General features: G+C 47.7%; 1 protein-coding gene across 3 annotated transcripts in view; it reads right to left on the reverse strand.

The window, feature by feature from the left end:
* Window positions 1-22,402, reverse strand: part of ARHGEF28 (Rho guanine nucleotide exchange factor 28) — a 230,453-nt gene that overhangs the window by 136,531 nt on the left and 71,520 nt on the right. For all 3 annotated transcript variants that reach the window (XM_032763554.2, XM_032763555.2, XM_032763557.2), the window contains exons 7-9: window positions 16,188-16,260; window positions 10,996-11,048; window positions 2,271-2,331 (exon numbers count right to left, since the gene is read on the reverse strand). In XM_032763554.2, the coding sequence (XP_032619445.1) occupies window positions 2,271-2,331; window positions 10,996-11,048; window positions 16,188-16,260 (187 nt within the window). The remainder of the gene's footprint in view (window positions 1-2,270; window positions 2,332-10,995; window positions 11,049-16,187; window positions 16,261-22,402) is intronic.

Raw genomic sequence — 22,402 nt, forward strand, 5'->3', positions numbered from 1 at the left:
ATGAGCTTTCGTGGGTGAATACCCACTTTGTCGGATGCATGTAGTGGAAATTTCCAGGGGCAGGTATATATATGCAAGCAAGAAGCAGGCTAGAGATAACGAGGTTAGTTCAATCAGGGAGGAGGAGACCCTCTTCTAGCAGTTGGGGTGTGAAAACCAAGGGAGGAGAAACTGGTTTTGTAGTTGGCAAGCCATTCACAGTCTTTGTTTAGTCCAGAGCTGATGGTATCAAACTTGCAGATGAACTGAAGCTCAGCAGTTTCTCTTTGAAGTCTGGTCCTGAAGTTTTTTTGCTGCAGGATGGCCACCTTAAGGTCTGCTATAGTGTGGCCAGGGAGGTTGAAGTGTTCTCCTACAGGTTTTTGTATATTGCCATTCCTGATATCTGATTTGTGTCCATTTATCCTTTTCCGTAGTGATTGTCCAGTTTGGCCGATGTACATAGCAGAGGGGCATTGCTGGCATATGATGGCGTATATTACATTGGTGGACGTGCAGGTGAATGAACCAGTGATGGTATGGCTGATCTGGTTAGGTCCTATGATGGTGTCGCTGGTGTAGATATGTGGGCAGAGTTGGCATCGAGGTTTGTTGCATGGATTGGTTCCTGAGCTAGAGTTACTATGGTACGGTGTGCAGTTGCTGGTGAGAATACGTTTCAGGTTGGCAGGTTGTCTGTGGGCAAGGATTGGCCTGCCACCCAAGATCCGTGAAAGTGTGGGATCATTGTCCAGGATGGGTTGTAGATCCCTGATGATGCGTTGGAGGGGTTTTAGCTGGGGGCTGTATGTGATGGCCAGTGGAGTCCTGTTGGTTTCTTTCTTGGGTTTGTCTTGCAGTAGGAGGCTTCTGGGTACACGTCTGGCTCTGTTGATCTGTTTCCTAGTTTCCTCGTGCGGGTATTGTAGTTTTGAGAATGCTTGGTGGAGATTTTGTAGGTGTTGGTCTCTGTCTGAGGGGTTAGAGCAGATGCGGTTGTACCTCAGTGCTTGGCTGTAGACAATGGATCGTGTGATGTGCCCGGGATGGAAGCTGGAGGCATGAAGGTAGGCATAGCGGTCGGTAGGTTTTCGATATAGGGTGGTGTTAATGTGACCATCACTTATTTGCACCGTGGTGTCTAGAAAGTGGACCTCCCGTGTAGATTGGTCCAGGCTGAGGTTGATGGTGGGGTGGAAGCTGTTGAAATTGTGGTGGAATTTTTCCAGAGTCTCCTTCCCATGGGTCCAGATGATGAAGATGTCATCAATGTAGCGTAGGTAGAGAAGGGGCACGAGCGGACGAGAGCTGAGGAAGTGTTGTTCCAGGTCAGCCATAAAAATGTTGGCATATTGTGGGGCCATGCGGGTCCTCATAGCAGTGCCACTGATCTGGAGGTATATATTGTCATCAAATTTTAAATAGTTGTGTGTGAGGATACATGCACTACATGCATCTGACCAAGTGGGTATTCACTCATGAAAGCTCATGCTCCAATACGTCTGTTAATCTATAAGGTGCCACAGGATTCTTTGCTGCTTGTACAGATCCGGACTAATACGGCTACCCCTCTGATACATAAAAAAAACAAGATGACTTATCTCTGTAGCAAGGTCTGTTAAGTTTGCACACTGGTTGTTTGAGTATCGACAATCTGAGTTATCTGTTCCATTTATGCCACTGTACCTTATTGCAAATAAAACAGCCTGGCCATTTCTGGCTGGAACCCCAGCTCTCATTGGCTGAGCTAATTGACTCTTTTCCCACTTCCTTCTTGTTCTGCTTTGTATTATCAGATGTTTGCACTTTGTACTGTAGCTTTTTCCTCACTGTTTTGCTTGTATTTGATTGTGTTATTGGCTGCTGGGCTTACCTAGTTATATCTTTAATTTATCTATGGGAACTACAATGCATCCATCCCCATAGTATCTAGACATTTCTTTACGTGTGTTTCATTTAATCTTCACTCATTTAAGCTAATTGCATCAATTCTTTTCAAGATTTTCATTTACGTTTATGTTGCTGGAAGGTCCTAGAATATCACAGGTGGATACAACGACCTAAATACACACAAGAGTCTGATACAGTTTTCCTTCTGAACAACACAAATTTGGCTGATTGCGCCTTTTGGTTGTAGCCATGTGGTGCTGCTCATTAAAGTTAGTTGTCCTGCTTCTTTTAGCGAAACTGTCTGACACCTGTCTGTCTGCTATGTATTTGGATCTATGATAGCATTGTAGCATATAGATCAATCACTTTTGGAAGAGGGAAAACTACTAACAATTTCTTACCTATATCCAACAAGACCTGGTCTTCATTTTCACTTAAGGGAACCACAGGATCTCTGAAAGGCTAGAAAAAGGAAATTTGAGCTAGATTTTTAAGATGAATGGTCAAGTCTGAACTTCATTACAAACAGTGTGTGGTGCTTCCAGAATTCTCTTAAAATCTTTTCAGCACCATTTGTTCATTAATTTCAATAAATTCAGAAAATAAAGAAAAGACGGTTACTCACCTTTGTAACTGTTGTTCTTCGAGATGTGTTGCTCATATTCATTCCAGTTAGGTGTGTGCACGCCGCGTGCACGTTCGTCGGAAGACTTTTTACCCTAGCAACACTCGGCGGGTCGGCTGAGTGCCCTCTGGAGTGGCGCCGCTATGGCACCGGATATATACCCCTGCCGACCCGGCCACCCTTCAGTTCCTTCTTGCCGGCTACTCCGACAGTGGGGAAGGAGGGTGGCTTTGGAATGGATATGAGCAACACATCTCGAAGAATAACAGTTACAAAGGTGAGTAACCGTCTTTTCTTCTTCGAGTGATTGCTCATATCCATTCCAGTTAGGTGATTCCCAAGCCTTATCTAGGCGGAGGGGTCGGAGTGAGATGTGGCAGCGTGCAGAACCCCTAAGCCAAAGGCTGCATCATCTCTAGACTGTTGGACCAGAGCATAGTGCGAACCAAAGGTGTGGACTGATGACCAGGTCGCTGCACGACATATCTCCTGGATAGGCACGTGGGCCAGGAAGGCGGTTGATGAAGCCTGGGCTCTGGTAGAATGCGCAGTGAGATGGCCCGAAGGGACATGAGCCAGGTCATAGCATGTGCGTATGCATGCTGTTACCCAAGAGGAGATTCTCTGGGAGGAGACTGGTAGACCTTTCATCCATTCACCGACTGCCACGAATAACTGGGGGGATTTCTGGAAGGGCTTTGTCTGCTCGGTATAAAAGGCGAGCGCCCTATGGACGTCTAAGGAGTGTAACTGCTGCTCCCTCCGAGATGAGTGAGGCTTCGGAAAGAAGACCTGGAGGAAGATGTCCTGGTTGGTATGGAAGGCCGACACTACCTTAGGGAGGAATGCCAGATGAGGTCGCAACTGTACCTTGTCCTTGTGAAAGACAGTATACAGCGGGTCCACCGTAAGTGCTCGAATTTCGGAGACCCTTCTGGCCAATGTAATGGCCACTAGGAAGACTGTCTTCCACGACAGGTACAGGAGCGAGCAAGTCACCAATGGTTCAAATGGCGGATGCATAAGTCTGCTTAGGACTAAGTTGAGGTCCCAGGTGGGGACAGGGCGGCGTACTGGGGGGTAGAGGCTCTCCAGGCCCTTAATAAATCTAGTGACTAAGGGGTGGGAAAACACAGAGTGGCCACTTTCTCCAGGATGGAATGTGGAGATAGCCGCCAAGTGCACCCTCAGAGAAGATATCGCCAGGCCCTGCTGCTTAAGAGACCAGAGGTAGTCCAAAATAGTGGGGATCGAGACCTCAGAAGGAGCAACATTCTGCATAGAACCCTAGCAGGAGAAACGCTTCCACTTGGCCAGGTACATTGACCGAGTGGAAGGTTTTCTGCTACTTAGGAGAACATGGCTGTACCGGAACGGAACATAGTAACTCCGATCTGTTCAGCCATGCAGGAGACATGCCGTGAGGTGAAGGGCCTGCAGGTCCGGGTGGCGAAGACTGCCATGGTCCTGCGTTATGAGGTCTGGAAGGAGTGACAGGGTGACTGGGCTGGTCATGGACAGGTTGAGCAGTGTGGTGTACCAATGTTGTCTGGGCCACGCTGGTGCAATCAGGATTAGATGCGCTCTGTCTCTGCGGAGTTTTATTAGGACTCTGTGAACCAGAGGGAATGGTGGGAAGGCATAAAGCAGGTGGTGCCTCCACGACATGAGGAATGCATCCGTGATCGATCCCGGTGAAAGACCCTGGAAGGAGCAGAATGCTTGGCATTTCCTGTTCGCGCGAGAGGTGAACAGGTCTATGAGGGGAAAACCCCACCTCTGGAAGACAGAATGAATAACGTCTGGTCTTATCGACCATTCGTGACAGCGGAAGGATCTGCTCGGTTGATCCGCCAGACTGTTTCGAACCCCTGGGAGAAAGGACGCCACCAGGTCTATTGAGTGGGCTATGCAGAAGTCCCAGAGTCGAACGGTCTCTTGACACAGGGGAGAAGAGTGAGTCCCTCCCTGTTTGTTGATATAATACATGGCCATTGTGTTGTCTGTAAACACTGAGACACAACGGCCGTGAAGATGATGTTAGAACCCCTGGCACACAAGACGGACTGCTCTCAGCTCTCGGACGTTTATGTGGAACGTCAGCTCCTGCGAAGACCAAAGGCACTGGGTGCGAAGATGACCGAGGTGAGCCCCCCAACCGAGAGATGACGCATCTGTCGTCAGGGAGAGCGAGGGCTGTGTGGATGGAACGGTAGCCCTGCACACACCAGGGAGGGAGTTAGCCACCAGTCGAGGGAGCGTAAGGTGCTCAGAGAAACGGTCACCAGAATGTCTGTTGGGTCCCTGCCCAGACGGTAGACCGAATTGAGCCACATTTGAAGGGGCCGGAGGCAGAGCCTGTCATATTTGGTCACATAAGTACATGCGGCCATATGGCCCAGTAGGCCGAGACACGTGCGAGCCGAGGTGGTTGGGGAGATCCGCAGACCTCGAATGATCGCCTGGAAACATGGCTAGGTAGGTAGGCCCTGGCTCGAGTGGAGTCCAGGGTTGCCCCTATGAAGTCCAGCCTTTGTGTGGGGACCAGAGTGGACTTTTCCGCATTGAGGAGCAGTCCCAACCGTGAGAATAGGTCCGTGATTTATAACAGCTCAGGAGAGCCTGCTGATTGGCCACCCGGAGCTGCAGGGCACCTGCCGAATACACCTTGCAGCCCAGTAGGTCCATCCGCCTAGCCTCCTTAGATTTGGGGGCTGGCACCTGTTGGCCATGGCATTCCCTTTCGTTGACTGATTGGACAACTAATGAGGAGGGAGGAGGATGGACATATAGGTATTTGTACCCCCGAGAGGGCACCATGTATTTCCTCTCAACTCTCTTCGCCATAGGGGGAATGGAGGCTGGGGACTGCCATAAGGTGTCAGCAGTGGCCTGGATGGTCTTGATGAAAGGCAGAGCCACCCTAGCGGGGGCATCCACCAACAGGATGCTGACAGCTGGGTCCTCAACCTCTGGGACTTCCTCTACTGGGAGACTGATGTTGAGCGCTACTCTCCTAAGGAGTTCCTGATGGGCACTGAGGTCTATCAGTGGGGGCCCTGATGATGAGGTCCCTGCCACCGCCTCATCTGGAGAGGAAGAGGATGACACGCCGGGGATGAGAGGGTCCTGAATGGCCTCTTGCTCATGGGTCGGTTCCTGCTCTAGCAGTACCGGGGAGCCTGGTGGATGGATCATCTGCTCCTCTGTCCCAGCTGGAGGGGGACGCCTAATGGTGGCCTCTGGCACCCGATGCTCTGAAGGAGAGGAGCGGGTCTGGGCCAATGGAGCACCTTGGGCCTGATGGTACACCCAGGGTGTCCAAAAGGACCACTGTTGAGGTCCCATGTCCTGAGACTGGACCTCCTAGAAGACCCTGGTAGGCACCTCCGTATCTCAGTCCTGGTCGTAATAACTGTTCGCGTGGGAGAACACCGACATCTGCCTGGATGGCCATGGAGGAGCAGAGAAACCTTGGGCTGAGGTTCCGACGGACCTCACTCCCCCCTTTAAAGGGGACCGGTGCCGGTATTCAGAACGGTACCTTGATCGAGACCGGGACCTGCGACCAGACCGGTGCTGGGAAGTCGACCGGGATCTCAAGTCCCTGCGGCGTGAGTGGCTCCGAGAGATACGGTGCCTGGATCGGTGCCGGGAACTAGAGCAGTGCCACGAATAGTGAGGTGGAGAGCATGAGTCTGACCAGTGCCATGTAGGAGAACGGTGCCGGGACTGTGAGCGGCGTCGAGAGTGGGGACGTCGTCTCGACCGGGAGCATCTGCGGGACCACGATCGTGAGCGGTGCCGGTCCGCTGAGCTGACAGACGGTGGTCTGGTCAGAGTCGGCTTGCCCAGAGATTGGATTACCCGCACCGGCAGTGCTGGGGGTAGGGGCAGTGCCGAATCCGTTAGGGCGATTAAGTCTCTCGCTGCCGAAAATGCCTCTGGCGTGGATGGCATGGGGAGCTCTACCGCGGTACGCGCTGGGGAGCTATCAGGTGCCGGATTCGACGGCCCTTGTGGGACCGGAATCAACGGTGCCGATTTAGTTGGTGCCGCGGCGGGTATCGGCGCCAAGCGGTCCGATCTGGGCGCACTCTCTGGCTGCGGCATGGGCATTGCCAAAGCAGCAGGAGTCTTGGCCTTCTTCACTCGAGCGAAGGAGGTTATAGTGTGGGTCCTACAGGATCGCGTTTTTTGTGACGATACCTATTTACTTTTTGTTCTGACCTGGCCAAGCGCGGCGTGGAAGTGCTATAAAGTTTGGCGGATGACCAGCTGGGGTTTGTAACCGGCGAAGGACGGTCTATTCAGGAAGATCTGCACCTTGTAAACTGGAGTATAATCTAATAGTGAAAGTGACAAGTGCAGGTCATGCACTTAGGGCTATAATAAGAATTTCAGTATACGTTGGGACGCATCGTTGGAAGCGACGGAGGAGGAGAGGACCTGGGGTATTGGTTGTGCAGGATGACTATGGCCGGCCATGTGATATGGCGTTTAAAAGCAATGCCGGTTTTAGGATGCATCGGCGACGGTATTTCCAGCAGGGAAGGAGGTGTTATTGCGTTTTACGGCGCTGGTGGACCTGTGGTATTGTGTGCAGTTCTGGTGTCCATGTTTAGAGGATGAATTCAACTGGAACGGTTCAGACGGGCTTCTAGGTATCAGGGAATGAATCTGCCTTAGAAAGGAGACTCAAGAGCTTGGCTTGTTTAGCCTGGCCAAGGGGTCGCGGGGATTGCTTGCTCTATATAATTATCAGGGGTTACGTTAGGGGAGAGGTTATTAAGTTTAGTACTATGTAGGCCAAGGCCGATGGTACAACTGGATATTAGGAAGTTACTGATTGCGAGGTTTCTACCATTAGGGGAGTGAAGTTGAAGCCTTCCGGGTGTGGGGGGCAAATTACTTCTGGCTTTAGTTAAGCTATAAGTATATGGGGGATGTTTGATGCGTAGTTCATTTGGGCATTGATCTGTGGATTTGGCAGCTATCTGCTTCACTTGGTCTGTGAGGGCGATGTGGATGGGATGGGCACTGAGGTTTACTGCGAGATTCTTTTTGGGTGGCTAGCTGGTGGTCTGTGCCAATTCTTTCGGGTTTCGGCTTGATCGCCCTTATTGGGGTGGAAGGAATTTTCTCAGGGCGGCATTTGGCGAGTGCCTGGTGTTTTTCGCTTACTCTGCGCTCGTGGCAGGGTCGCTTGCTGGTGGATTCTCTTGCCGCTGCGGTCTTCAATCACATTTTGAGGATTTCCAACTCAGTCATGGGTTAGGGGTTGTTACAAATGTGTATGGGTAGGGTTTTGTGGCCTGCCTTGTGCAGGAGGTCAGACTAGATGATCATATTGGTCCCTTCTGACCTATGAGTCTATGAGTCTATGAACGCGGAGCCGACTTCGGTGCCGGTGACGAGAGTCTTTAGGCGTACCAGTGCGATCCAGTGCCGTAGGGGCGCTCCTGCTCACAGACTGACCGGCGCTCGGTGTCGAAGGTGGCGGTGTCAGGGCCGCCTCCATGAGGAGCTGTTTCAGTCTGATGTCCTGCTCCTTCTTAGTTCGCGGCTTGAAAGCCTTGCAAATAGAGCACTTAGCTGTTAAGTGCGATTCTCCGAGGCACTTCAAACAGGAGTCGTGTGGGTCTCCTGTCGGCATAGGCCTGTGACAGGCTGAGCACGGTTTGAAGCCCAGTGAGCCGGGCATGAACACTGGCACCGGGTGCGGGGAAGGGGCTACGCCCCGAACCCCACTAACTAGTACCAAGCTAACTATACTAAGAACGTACAACTAATTCTAATATCTACGAGAACAACAACTATGTACACAATAAGAATGAGAAATTACGAGTAGCTAGGGAGGTGGAGGTCAGCTAAGCTGTACTCCACTGTTCCAACGACCGACACGGGCGGTAAGAAGGAACTGAAGGGTGGCCAGGTCGGCTGGGGTATATATATGATGCCATAGTGGCGCCACTCCAGGGGGCGCCCAGCCGACTCCCGAGTGTTGCTAGGATAAAAAGTCTTCCGACAAACATGCACGCAGCGCGCACACACCTAACTGGAATGGATATGAGCAATCACTCGAAGAAGAACGGCCTACCCCAGGCTTTATGAACCTTTAATGCTGTTATGAGCTGGGTGAAACCTTGTTCTGGGTTGAGTTAAAAACCTTGTTCTAACTCAGTGATTCTCAAACTTTTGTACTGGTGATCCCTTCCACACAGCAAGCCTCTGAGTGTAGGCCCTATTATAAATTAAAAACACTTTTTAATATATTTAACACTATTATAAATGCTGGAGGCAAAGTGGGGTTTGGGGTGGAGGATGACAACTCATGACCCCCCATGTAATAACCTAACTATCCCCTGAGGGGTCCCAACCCCCAGTTTGAGAACCCCTGTTCTAACTGATGGGTGAAACTGTCCTTCATTTAAGATAGCTGTAAGAGACAGCTAAGGGGCAACACCTAAAACAAGGCCTAATAGGATCTGCTCAGAAATGAGCAGGAGGCTCCACTGGGCATCATGACCAGGTGCATGCATGCAAGCCAAGTCAGAACACCCGGAAACTGAGAAGAGACAGAATAGTGAGGGAGGCAGAGACAAAAAGCAAGAAAGCCAAGCAGTGGCCTGTGAGCAGAGTGCTACCCTGGAAACTGCAAGAGACAGAACTTCTGGGTCTAAGGAGCTTGGGGCTGTAAAATAAGACACCACACTCCTTTTGTTCTTGCTTCCCCCTCAATTCAGAAAGCAGGACTTTGTACATCCCTTGGAAATAAACAAAACTGCATCAAAGAGAATACCAGACTCCACCAACTGGAACATCCCCTGAACTTTGACTAGCAAGCTGAGGTAGAAAGAGGCAACCATACATTAAAAATACAATTGCCTAAAAGATAAAACTAGCACAGCCTCTCCTCCAGACAAAAAATAACCAAACAGAGACAAAAATCAATCCCAGACAATACTCCACCTCCTCACAAGCACTAGTCTTCATGGAGACCCTCCCTCCTCAAGAGATCAGGCTTTATTGTGCCTTGGAGGATTGACAAATACAGACCGTTTTGGAGCAGAGTGGGATGTAAGTTTAAAACAAGAGAGGTCCAGCTCAGAGATCTCTAATGACCACAGCTGTGAACTTATCATATAGGGAGAGGCAGTCTCAGGCCATTTACAGCTTTATAGGTCAGAACTAATGCCTCACTGTCCAGAAATCAACAGGCAGCCAATGCAGATGAGGGATCACTAGTGTCACATGCTCCCAGCAACATAGGTGAGTTGCTGCATTCTACCTCAACTTCAGGGTTCCAGGTTGATGTAGCCTTATGTAGCTCCAGTAATCTAATCTGAAGGTGACAAAGGCATGGATTATGCTAGTTATGGTCCGTGTCCACAAAAAATGGTCAATCTCCTGGCCAGACGTAGAAAAAAGAAAATCAGCAAGGCCACCACTGCTACACAGAATCATCACTGGACTGGAAGGGACCTTGAGAGGTCATCTAGTCCAGTCACCTGCACTCAAGGAAGGACTAAGTATTATAATCATCTATACACAGCTGTAGCTCCAATATCACCCCCAGAATGCAAACTCTATTGACAAACAACAGACACAGGCCCTAATGAAAGGGGAAGATATTATTCCACCCATATCTTCCAGTTTCTTCTCAACCTACAAATATCACTTCAATCTTGTACATTCTGAGCCTCAGCCAGCTAGCTCTCGTCCACACTCAAATCTCAGTTTTGTAAACTAGAAAAAGTAAAACTGAGACTAAGGATGTCTTAGGGCACAACCTGAGACATACACATAAAGCATGATATAAAACAGACATCAAATACAGCTGAGTAATCAAAATGGGATTACATGCAAGCATCATAGCTTTCTTTCTTCTATCAAGTGTTAAACATCCTATTTTACGTTAGATTCACGTAAAAATAATCCCAAGCAGGATCAATTTTTTTTTATGCCAGAATTTCTCATTGTCAGTTTCCAGCAGGCTCTGTGTATGATCCTGCAAATACTGCTAATGAGAGTTTCCCTCATGTTATCTCCCAGGCTCAAGATTACCTAAAACATCACCTCACTTTCCTGGACTTCCACTGCCCTTCTCAGCGCCACTCCTCCTGAACAATGGAACTCTCTATCTCAAGGAGGAAGCTGGTGCATGTAGGAGATGGGGCTTCACCTCAACTGGTCCCAAGGCTGTAGAACACACTCCCATAGGAATGACCACAATCATCATGACTTTCCAGTTCAGATGTAAGCTTCATTTCTTTGACCTGGCTTTCCAGCCCACCAACCCATGACAGATTCATTGAAGAAAATAATATACATACATACACATAACTTTTCCCTGGGGCAGGAATGGAAAGGAAATGTCACTTGGCAGGCATTAGTCACCTTATTTATTTTTTTAACTATGGAAGATGCTCAGATACCACAACATAAGGTACAGCAGGAGAACTTAGAGGCTACTTATTCATACAAGGATAAAGCTGTACCTTCACATCTTCACTTCCAGGTGCTGGTTCATCAGATGCCAAATTCATGGGATCTGTAAAAGCAAGATTTCTTATCAACTTCTAGTGAAAAACAATGGAAGTTTGCTCTTTTTTCAACTAGGAGATGGAAAAAAATAATGAAGCAAGCAAGCTAGCAACACAGAACAATGTACTTTTGTAGCATACACATCCCCCCAAACTAGCATACCAGTGGGCAGAATACTAGATGGTTGTACAACAAGCTGTTATGTTATTACAGATCAATTGTAAACAGGCTCTTGAGCTTAAAGGGACAGGCAGCGAAAATACTTGTTGATTCAAAAACGAGGCTGCTGATTTGTCCTCACAATAGCACAAATCAGAAGCTGTGCCTTAAACTATGGGAGATCTCAAGTGCTGCACTCTGTCCTAAAGACATCATGCATTTTAAAAATTAGCCCCTGCATTTTCAAGAAAAAGTGATAAAAAACTTCATTTCTGTCACTCTCTTTTATATGGTTTCTTCTCAAGACAATTGGAAAGGACACAGCGAACACAAAAACATGTTCAAATTCTGCAGGATCTGCCCAAGCACATTTACAAAATAGCAAACAGAGCAGGAGTAATCTGCATGTAAACGAGTACAACAAGCATCTGCAGGGCTTCCTAGAACTGTTAGCTACTGTCACATTTGCTGGTTAAAATAAAATAAACCCTCTCATTTTCACAATTTTTCCTTATATTTAGTTTTATTTCTTGTATACTGAGGCTTGTAACTCAAGATTCAGGTCTGCCCTCAGATACAGACTCAGCCTATATCTTAATAGACTTTAAGGTCAGAAGGGACCATCATGATCCTCTAGTCTGACCACCTGCACATTGCAGGCCACAAAAGCTCACCCACTCACTCCTGTAATAGAACTCTAACCTCTGGCTGAGTCACTGGAGTCCTCAAAACATGATTTAAAGACTTCAAGCTACAGAGAATCCATCATTTACACTAGTTTAAACCTGCAAGTGACCTGTGCCACATACAGCAAAGGAAGGCAAACACACCCAGGGTTTCTGCCCATCTGACCCGAGGGGAAATTCCTTCCTGACCCCATATATGGTGATCAGTTAGACTCTGAGCACATGGGCAAGGCCCTCCAGCCAGACACAGATATGCAGCTGCATTTTCAGTTTATCTTCATAAAATCAGCTACTGCATATGAATTTAACCTTAACTTAAAAAGCATGTATATCTTAGTATTTTGGGGGATATCATTCATAGACCTTTGATGCTTGCTATACCTTCTCCCATCCTGAACTCTGTGCAGAGCCAAGGGAGAGATTACAAACCAATAACATTGTACCACTCCATCCCCTCACAAAAACAGCTGCCTGGTATCTAAATCCAGCTGCAGACTCCAGCAACAACAATAAGGTCTAATCCTGCAATCCTTATTCAAATTAAGCTATCTGAGGATGAAATCCTGGCCCCACTGAAGTCAATAGGAGTTTTGTCATTCTATACGAGTAAAGGCTACACAGGATTGGGTCCATACTGATTAATTTCTTAATGAATCACTTAATCATTATCTTCCGTTGCACCAGATGTGTGCCTCCCCCTGTTTCCTGACCCCATCTAGCGGGTTCCTGCTGAAATGCAGCAGGAATGTGAGAAGATGTAACAGTCCTTGTCTTGCAGAGAGATCACTGTATTCCACGCTAGGCAGGACCCACTTGGTACACAGTGCACAAGCTCCAACCAACCTGCAGATGGCGCAGAGGTACAAGCTACAAGCACCACAACAGCAGCAGCAATTTCAACTACTGGCTAGTAGCTATTAGCACCACCAGTGAGAAAATGCTCTAAAAACATTAGTACATTTCTACTCCAATTCCTGCCTCTGCCTCAGGCTTGTCATGTGGCCTTGAGCAAGTCAGTTTACCACTCTGTCTCTCAAATGAGGACAATATCATCTTCCTGCCACACAGAGGTAAACTCTCTGTTGTTGAGGAGATGCTCTGGATAAGGGCCAAATATAAACAGCTAGACAGAACACTGGTACTGTATCTTGCAATTGTTACATCGAACCTCATGAGTGCCACCAAAGTCTAAAGGCAAGATTCCCAAAAGGTGTTTTTGAACCAGGCAACAATTCTATAAAACAACGAATTCATCCCGATAAAATAAGTGCCACGATAATGTAAAAACTTACCCATAGTATGGAAACAGATCATCCCAGACATCACCATGTAGTAACCGTGGATAAAGAATGACCCTTTAATGATGGCCATGGTAACTCTGGGTATGTCTACACTGCAGCTGAGAACAAATCTTCCAGCTCAGATACACAGACGTGCTGGCAGGGCTCAAACCAGCGTGCTAAAAATAGTTGTGCGGACATTCCTGATGGAGTGGAAGCTCAGGCTTGAAGCCTACCCAATCCCCTAGGCTTCAGAGCCCAAGCCAGAACACACAGTTGCTAGTTTTAGTGCTCTAGCTCGAACTCTGCTAATGCTAGCTCAAGCTCCATTAGCTTGCTCCCAGCTGCAGTGGAGACATACCCTAATTTTAAAAAGCAAGATGGAGAAAAAGAGCTGAACTTTATTAAGATAAACCCAGGGAATGCTCCCCTAAATTCCTCTAGAAATTTTTCTAATATTACTGGCATTCAGTTGACATTACTGTAATTCATTCCTACAATCCTTGGGGAAACTCTGTTTACTATGCAGTAAGTAATTTAATATGTAGACATAAATTAGCTATGGCTCTAAATAATAATATTCTGCACAATTACTACTTGCCACAAACTTTCAAAATTAGAAAAAAATCACAAGATTTTTGTATAACATAGGAATGGCTGAAATAATCGAAGTAAAATATATCTGTACTTTATTTTGCACCCTTAATAGAGAATGTGTCATTCTGTGTATTTGAATTTAATTAAGTTGCTACGGGATATCCACTGTTAAGCCGGCAATATCACCTTACATTGACCCACTGCATTGCCCATCGTGAAATGCAATCAAACTGCTGTATCGCTATAGCAACCTTCAGTAGATAATAGCTCAGAGCTTCTGATAGTATTATGCTTTAAAGGTCTGTTGATCTTGACTTTAGGCCCACCCAGGAGTGAATAAGTATTACTTATTGGAACAATAGGCGTTTTAAACTCTAAGGGGCATCCCTTTATGAAGTTACTGCAAAGAATTTTGTGCTCTAAGCGCAGCACCTAAATTAACAAAAGGGATTTAGCAGAATATTCTAGGAGTTTTATGGATCATTTGTTACATGATTTTTGTTTGTAGCAGCAAAAATTTAATTTTGTTTTGTCGTTTTAGCTCTTGTTAGCAGAAGGTAGAACATGGATCAAAGTTATCAATTATATTAGTGATTTTCTGGTATCTGGGTTCAATGACTGTATGAAAAGCACAAATACACATATAGCTAGAGCTACAAATATTCCTTTTTGCCAGCAGATAGAAATATGAACATCGATGACAATACTAAACTATATGAAGACACAGAAACACTGATTCATTATTATTAGATATTTCTATAGTGGTAGTACCCAAAGGTCCCACTGTCAAGATTTTGTCTCCACTGTGCTGGGCACTGTACAAATACACAGGTCTGCAAAAGTCAAGTACTCAGCCTGCTATGGTGATGAGCAAATCCTGTAATGGTTGAATGCCAGGAGCTAAAGGCACTGGGCACCACACAAAGTTGCTCAGCATCAGCTTGCAGGTTTGAACCTAACATGAGAGGGTATAGTCAGAAATTAAACGATTCCTGAAGTGCTAAATCAATATTTATTGATATTTGCTATTTGCATGCACCAAGTCAGGCTGCTTGGACATGCACTAAGAAAAATTACCATGCATGACATGCATTGCCCAACTGCTGCTATATCACCGGCTGTTAGTGACACACAGCAGAAGGTACAAGATCACATTGACCATTGGCACTCTGAGAAGACTGCACCCAAGATAATAAAGTTTTTGATAGCACAGTATGTAATTCCTTGTATTATAAACAGTTGCTTATATTTACAAAAGTAGATTTTAGACCGGTAGTGTTAATGCTGATTATTGCTGATGGTGACTTTAGAACTGCCTTTATTATGTTAATTGCCTGGGGGTTGCTGGAGAAGTTGGGCACAAATTTCCAGCAAGAGCTTAATGGTGGCAATCACACTTAAGGAACTCTTAACTGTGTAACTGGAGCTAATGTCTATTAAGGAGGTCACTTCCTCAGTCTATCAACTCACTTGGAATAATTAGGTAATACCTTTGGAATCCAATTCTTATTTACATCATCATGCAGTGCTTGGCCCTGTAACGTTTATGCAACTGCTTAACTTTATGTCAGCTTCAATGGGCCTTCTCAGAGTGTATGAAGTTAAGAGCATGTGCATGTTTTACAGAATTAGGGCCTTATCTTGTAGAATTAGCCATTGCAAACTAGCTACTTCTTCCAGATAGACACTAAAGTGCATGCAACAATGAGACCTTGAATCTAGGATAGTCATCAACTAAATGCCACTTCAGCGTATTATAGACTTTTTAGTGAATTTTTTTTATAACTTTTGTTCTAGGACCTTCTTGTTACAAGGTCTGCAACGCTCAGTATGATCTATCTGGTAAAGAAAAGTAATTATGGTCATGAAACAATATCCTACAATCCTTATACAAACTTGCAATTGAAATCAATATGGGAAACCCATTTAAAATCATTTCAATTTTGCCACAGTAAAGAGTTCAGGACTGGCCACTAAAATTGTTCTTAAAATGCTTAATTCATTCTTCTTTAATTCACTCCTATCTTTATTAACCAGATCTTTTTGACTTCACTGGAACTTCTTGCAAGTTGACCTGTTTTTATTTCAGCTGAATACTGCCCTCTTCTGGAATTGTAGTGAGGTTGTAATTAAGCTGTTTTAATTTTTTAACATTCTTTTAAAAAGACTTTCAATTATTAGAAATGCTTGTGACCATTTTTAGGTTCACAAAAGTAAATTAATGATTTCAACCGTCTGTAGAATGCATAATTTCATACCTCCCTTATAATGAAATACCTTATCTATTTTACCATTATTTATTGCACAGATCTCTGATATCATGTATACTAAGTGATCTTCCTAAATAAATATATGGCACAAGGACACATGCTACCTTACCTGGGACTTTAGAAAGCTATTACAACCAAAGATTAAAAGCTGTACCTTTTGCAGAATCTGTTGAGTCGCAGGGCATTTGTGGTCCTTCCACTGTCCCAGCTTGTTTTGAATTAAGACTCTAAAAAACACCAAATTCAAACAACAACAACTTTCTTGGATACCCATACATATTAATACACCCACACATGTATGCGCACACACGCAAAAGCAAAGAAAGTCAAATACATACATTAAAGTTAATATTAAAAAGTTATACATATATTTGGGGAGAGAATTTATAAAATATTTTAAACTAAAATATTTGGGGAAAATTTACTTGGTATTGTGTAACATATCAGATTTCAGATTTGTACTGTATGTTGCACATCCTTTCTCTAGAAAAAAAATGTTTGTGTTAATATAACTCTTCATATATTCAAAGTTCTGTACTTATTAACGCCCGTAACTGTCCTGTAAGGTACAAGAATTTTACAGCTGAAGAAACTAAGATGGAAAGGTGAAGTGACTTCCCCAAGGCTATACAATGAATGACTAGGTGAGCCAGGATTAGAACTCAGAACCTCCTTGACTCTTAGTTCTGTGCTCATTCCTCCATACTGTGGAAATCCATATAAAGATGGTACTGAATTGAACTGTGTGTGTCATATAGTCAGTTTGAATTTGTAATCTGTGATGCTACACAATTGAATAAAGGCTCAACCAGGGCCATCCCTAGCCATTTTGGTGCCCTATGCAGCCCACACCCCTGCACGAGGGGGCATCCCCAGGCCTCCGCGGGGGGGTGGGGAGCAGGCTTGGGAGGTGGGGGAAAACCGCCCCCAAGCAAGAGCAAGCGGAATGGAGCAGGGTGGGTCTGGGTTGCTCCACTTCCTGCCACCCAGTGAGTGCAGGACTTGCCCGACCCCTGCTGCAGTCCTCAGGGGAAGGGGTGGAGAGTGGGCAGAGCTGGGGCAGAGCAGGGGTGGGAAGAGGCGGGGTGGGGTAGAGGCTTTGGGGAAGAGGTGGAGTGAGGGCAGAGCTAGGGCAGAGCAGGGGTGGGAGAGGCAGGGCTGGGGTGGAACAGGGGTGGGGACCATTGGGAAGAGGCAGAGCAGGGGTAGGGGAAGCTTTCCTGGGTGGCTCAGCTGGCCAGGGGATCGGGCTGGCCACTGGAGCAGCACACAGCTGTGTAAAGCACAGGGCCGGCTCCAGGGGTTTTGCCGCCCCAAGCAGCCAAAAAAAAAAAAAGCAGCCGCGACCGCAATCGCAATCTGCGGCAATTCAGCGGGAGGTCCTTCACTCCAAGCTGGAGTGAGGGACCCTCCGTCAAATTGCCGCCGAATACCTGAAAGTGCCACCCCGCTCCAGAGTTGCCACCCCAAGCACCTGCTTGATAAGCTGGTGCCTGGAGCCAGCCCTGGTAGAGTACCAGGAAATCTGGGACAATTTGGTGCCCCGAATTTCCTGGTGCCCTACGCAGCTGCGTACTTTGCATATGGGTAAGGACAGCCCTAGGCTTAACAAATATACAAAGCTCCCTGTTTCCAAGTATTTTTTAAGCTATAAGAGCATTAGCCAGTAAATCACATGCATACTGCACTACCACCTTTACAGTCTCTGGATCCCAGAAAGATCAAGGAGCCAAAATATCTTCCACATAATTTAGAGCAAGCAGCCTAAGGACTACTCAAATTTACATCAGCTGCAGGAGTCTCACAGGGACTACTCCACTAGATGAGGCTGAGCTGGACTGCTTTTAAATTGGCCCAGATTTTAAATAGTATTTAGATATAGCTGCACTCAGCACTGGCAATGCCTAACTGATTTTGGAGCCCAGATCACATTTTCAAAAGTGAGATAGGCGCTAAATCCCATTAACTGTCAACCCAAGTCTGAGTTTTTCCTATTCCTGCAGCTAAGGAACAGAAACATCAACTCAGCTTAGCTCCTCCTTGGGACACCACTAGATTTTTCTGATACTAGGTAACAAAAGGGCTTCCCTATGCAGAGCCTTTAGAAGCAATGACCTAATGCATCATTTCTCCCTTCTCTGTTTTACTGCTTAAATTTGGTCACTAGAAACAAGATTTGTTCTCTCCACTGATGTTCCATAGAGTCCTCTTTCCCCACACTGGTTGCATTCACTAATGTACCAACAGCAGATACACCTAAACATAGCAGCCGTGCTGTCAGACATTTTTAAAGGGAGTAGGGCTACTCAGCCTGCAGGACACCCATTGTCCCTCATGATAAAAACTGAACCCTGTCCTGGGCTCCCTAACAAAAAGAGCTTCCTTTTGAGCCCCATCAATCAGGTTTCCCTTACTCCCTACATTTGGTGTCAACATGGAATTGTTTATAATATAATCATATCATCTAAAAATTGGGAGCAGAATCAATACTGCCATTTCCACAGGAATAAGATGGTTCTGAGGATAGGTCCATTATTCATTCCACCATATCAGGAAATCTATCTTCCATTCCTCTGCCCAACATCAGCCCATTCACTAAAAGGAGACAGAATGGCATGAACTAGTTCTAGCAATTGAGTTCAAGTAAGCCTCAAAGCTATCAGCAGCCATTTCATGCATAGGAAAACATACAAAACCAAAGGACGTTTGCCACCACAATGGATTAAAGCTCATCCTGCTTTGCCCGTGTCTGCTTCCTGGGTCATAGTTATACACTTTGTCTGTGGAGCAGTATATAAAGCATCCATGTGCTCATTTATCCACACATTCTCAAGACACTATATGTTAGATATGCAATCTCTATCCTGTGGTAGAAGTGTTGAATGCTGTAAATTCTACATCTATTTCAACATAAGTAGCTACATTGAATTGTTCATTGCCCTCTTCCCTCCTCGGCTTTCAAAGCTGTCAAAATCCCAGTAGGACGACTAGTGGTCCTGACTGTGACAAAGAAAGAAAAAAAAATGGTTACCCATCTTTTAGTAACTGCTGTTCTTCGAGATGTGTTGCTCATGGTCCATTCAAAGTAGGTGTGCGCGAGCCGCGTGAATGCCAGCCAGAAGATTTTCCCCTAGCAGTGTCCGTAGGGTCGGCCCGGGTGCCTCCTGGAGTGGTGCCACCACGGCGCCCTATAAAGGGGCCCGCTGACCCTCCACCCCTTCAGCTCCTCCTTGCCGGCACTCCGACAGAGGGGCAGGAGGGTGGGTGTAGGAATGGACATGAACAACGCATTTCGAAGAACAACAGCTACTAAAAGATTTTTCTTCTTCGAGTGGTTGTTTACGTCCATTCAAAGTAGGTGACTCACAAGCCTAACCTTAGAAGGTGACTGGAGTACTGCATGACCAAAGGCTGCACCATCCCTAGCTTGGTGTGTGATGGCATAGTGAGACGAATCTCCTGAGTCGGAACCTGAGCCAGGAACGCCACACAGAGGAGGCCTGCGCCCTAGTGGAGTGGGCTGTGACCAGAGGGACAGGAGTCTTAGCTATACGGTAGCATTCCCGGATGCAAGTCGCGATCCATGAAGAGATTCGCTGAGAGGAGACGGGGAGCCCCTTCATCCTTTCTGCCACTGCGACGAAGAGTTGGGTTGAGCGTCTGAATGGCTTGGTACGTTCTATGTAAAAGGCCAAGGCCCTGCAGACATCCAGGGAGTGTAGCCTCCGCTCTCTGCTGGAGGCATGTGGTTTCGGATAAAACACCAGGAGAAAGATATCTTGGCCCATGTGGAACTGTGAAATGACCTTGGGTAGGAAAGCCGGATGAGGTCTAAGTTGGACCTCGTCCTTGTAGAAGACTGTGTACAGGGGTTCAGCTGTTAACGCTCGAAGCTCCGACACCCGCTGGGCCAAGGTTATTGCCACCAGGAAGGCAGTCTTGTATGACAGATACAGCAGGGAGCACGAAGCCAGAGGCTCGAAGGGAGGCCCCGAGAGGACAGAGAGGACCAGATTCAGGTCCCAAGCAGGGGTCGGCTGACGCACATGCAGGAAGAGCCTGTCCATACCCTTGAGGAAACGCCCAACCAGCGGGTTCACAAACACCGAGGCACCCCCCTCTCCTGGATGAAAAGCAGATATGGCCGCCAAGTGAACGTGACTGGAGGAAAGGGAGAGGCCCAGCTGTCTTAGGTGAAGCAAATAGTCAAGGACAGCTGGAATTGGTACCCCCAGCGGGTCAAGGCGCCGCTGACCCGACTATATGGAGAAGCACTTCCATTTAGCCAGGTAGGTGGCCCTAGTTGATGGCTTCCTGCTACCCAGCAGCACCTGCCTGACCTGCTGGGAGCACTGCAACTCCACCAGGTTCAGCCATGGAGCATTCAGGTTGTGAGGTAAAGGGACTTGAGGTTCAGATGGTGAAGGGAGCCCCGGTCCTGCGTGATCAGGTCCAGGAGGAGGGGAAGTGTCAGGGGCGCATGAACGGACATGTGCAAAAGTGACATGTACCAGTGCTGGCAGGGCCACGCCGGAGCTATCAGGATTACCCTGGCGTGATCCCTGTGAACCTTTAAAAGCACCCTGTGTATCAGGGGGATCGGAGGGAAGGCGTAGAGCAGACCATCCTCCCATGGCTGAAGGAAGGCGTCCGACAGAGACCACTGACTGCGGCCCAGGATGGAGCAAAATCGTCGGCACTTCCTGTTTTCCCTTGAAGCAAATAGGTCTAACTGGGGAAAGCCCCAGAGCCGGAAAATTGAGCGCACCACATCCCATAGGAGGGACCACTCGTGACCCTGGAATGAGCGGCTGAGGGTGTCCGCCAGACCATTCTGCTCCCCCGGAAGATAGAACGCAGTCAGGTGAGTGGCATTGTGAACGCAGAAATCCCACAGCGCGAGGGCTTCCCTGCAGAGGGAAGAGGAGCATGCACTCCCCTGTTCGTTGATATAAAAGACTGCTGCCGTGTTGTCCGAAAGGATTGAAACACACCTGCCGGCCAGGTGAGACCGGAAGGTCAAACACGCCAGGCGGACCGCTCTCAGCTCCCTGACATTGATATGCAACTCGAGGTCCTCCGGCAACCACAAGCCCTGCGTCCTGAGGCGTCCCAGGTGTGCTCCCCAACCTCAATCCGAGGCATCTGTCACCATGGAGAGGGAGGGCTGTGGTGCAGCAAAGGGGACACCGATGCAGACTTCCCGCGGGTCGACCCACCACCGTAGCGAGCTCAGCACCAAGCGAGAAACAGACACCACTGAGTCCAGGGGGTCCCTGCCGGGCGATAAATTGACGCCAACCAGGACTGCAGCAGGTGAAGCCGGAGTCTGGCATGGACCACCACATAGGTGCATGCTGCCATGTGGCCCAGCAGCCAGAGAAAAACTCGCGCCGTGGTGACTGGCACGCGGTTCAGTCCGAGGATGAGCTCGGAAATTGCACGGAACCTGGACTCCGGCAGATACGCTTTGGCGTGTGTGGAGTCCAGAACCGCTCCGGTGAATTCTATTCATTCCGTTGGAGACAAGGTGGATATAGCTTCGTTCAAGAGGAAGCCAAGATAGAGAAAGGTCCACCTGATGAAGCACACCTGGGTCTCTACCTGCTTCTTGGAGCGGCCCTTTATGAGCCAGTCGTCTAGGTAGGGGAATACCTGGATGCCCCGCCTGCGCAGGAAGGCCGCCACAACCTCCATGCACTTCGTGAAGACCCTGGGAGCAGCTGAACTGCAGATGGACGTCGGCCATGATGAACCTGAGGTACCGACAGTGCCGTGGAATTATGGCAATGTGGAAATAGGCGTCTTTTAAGTCGAGGGCGGCATACCAATCTCCTGCATCCAGGGAGGGGATGATCGAGGACAGGGAGACCATGTGGAACTTGAGTTTCCTCACAAACTTGTTCAGCCACCGCAAGTCTAGGATGGGTCTCAGGCCCCCTTTTGCCTTCAGTATGAGAAAATACCGAGAGCAGAAGCCTTTGCCCCTGAGCTCCCGCGGGACTTCCTCCGCCGCCCCTGCCTCCATGAGGGACTTCACTTCTTGAATTAGAAGTTGCTCGTGAGATGGGTCCCTGAAGAGGGACGGGGAGGGAGTTGGTGGGGCGGAAGGGAGGAGAACTGAATAGAATAATCCCTCTCTACCGTGTGGAGCACCCATTTGTCCGACGTAATTCGGGACCAGGCATGATAAAAGTGGGACAGACATGACCCAAAGGTAGGGGTGGAAGGATCTAGAGTCTCGATTGGTAGGTCACCCTCGCCCATACCATCAAATAGGGGGTCTAGGCCCAGATGGTGGTCTCGACTGGAAAGACGCCTGGCCGGATGGGTGGCGCTGGTGACGCCTCCTGCCATTTCTGCCCCGCC

Source organism: Chelonoidis abingdonii, chromosome 6 (assembly GCF_003597395.2).
Source record: "Chelonoidis abingdonii isolate Lonesome George chromosome 6, CheloAbing_2.0, whole genome shotgun sequence".
Lineage (NCBI taxonomy): Eukaryota > Metazoa > Chordata > Testudines > Testudinidae > Chelonoidis > Chelonoidis abingdonii.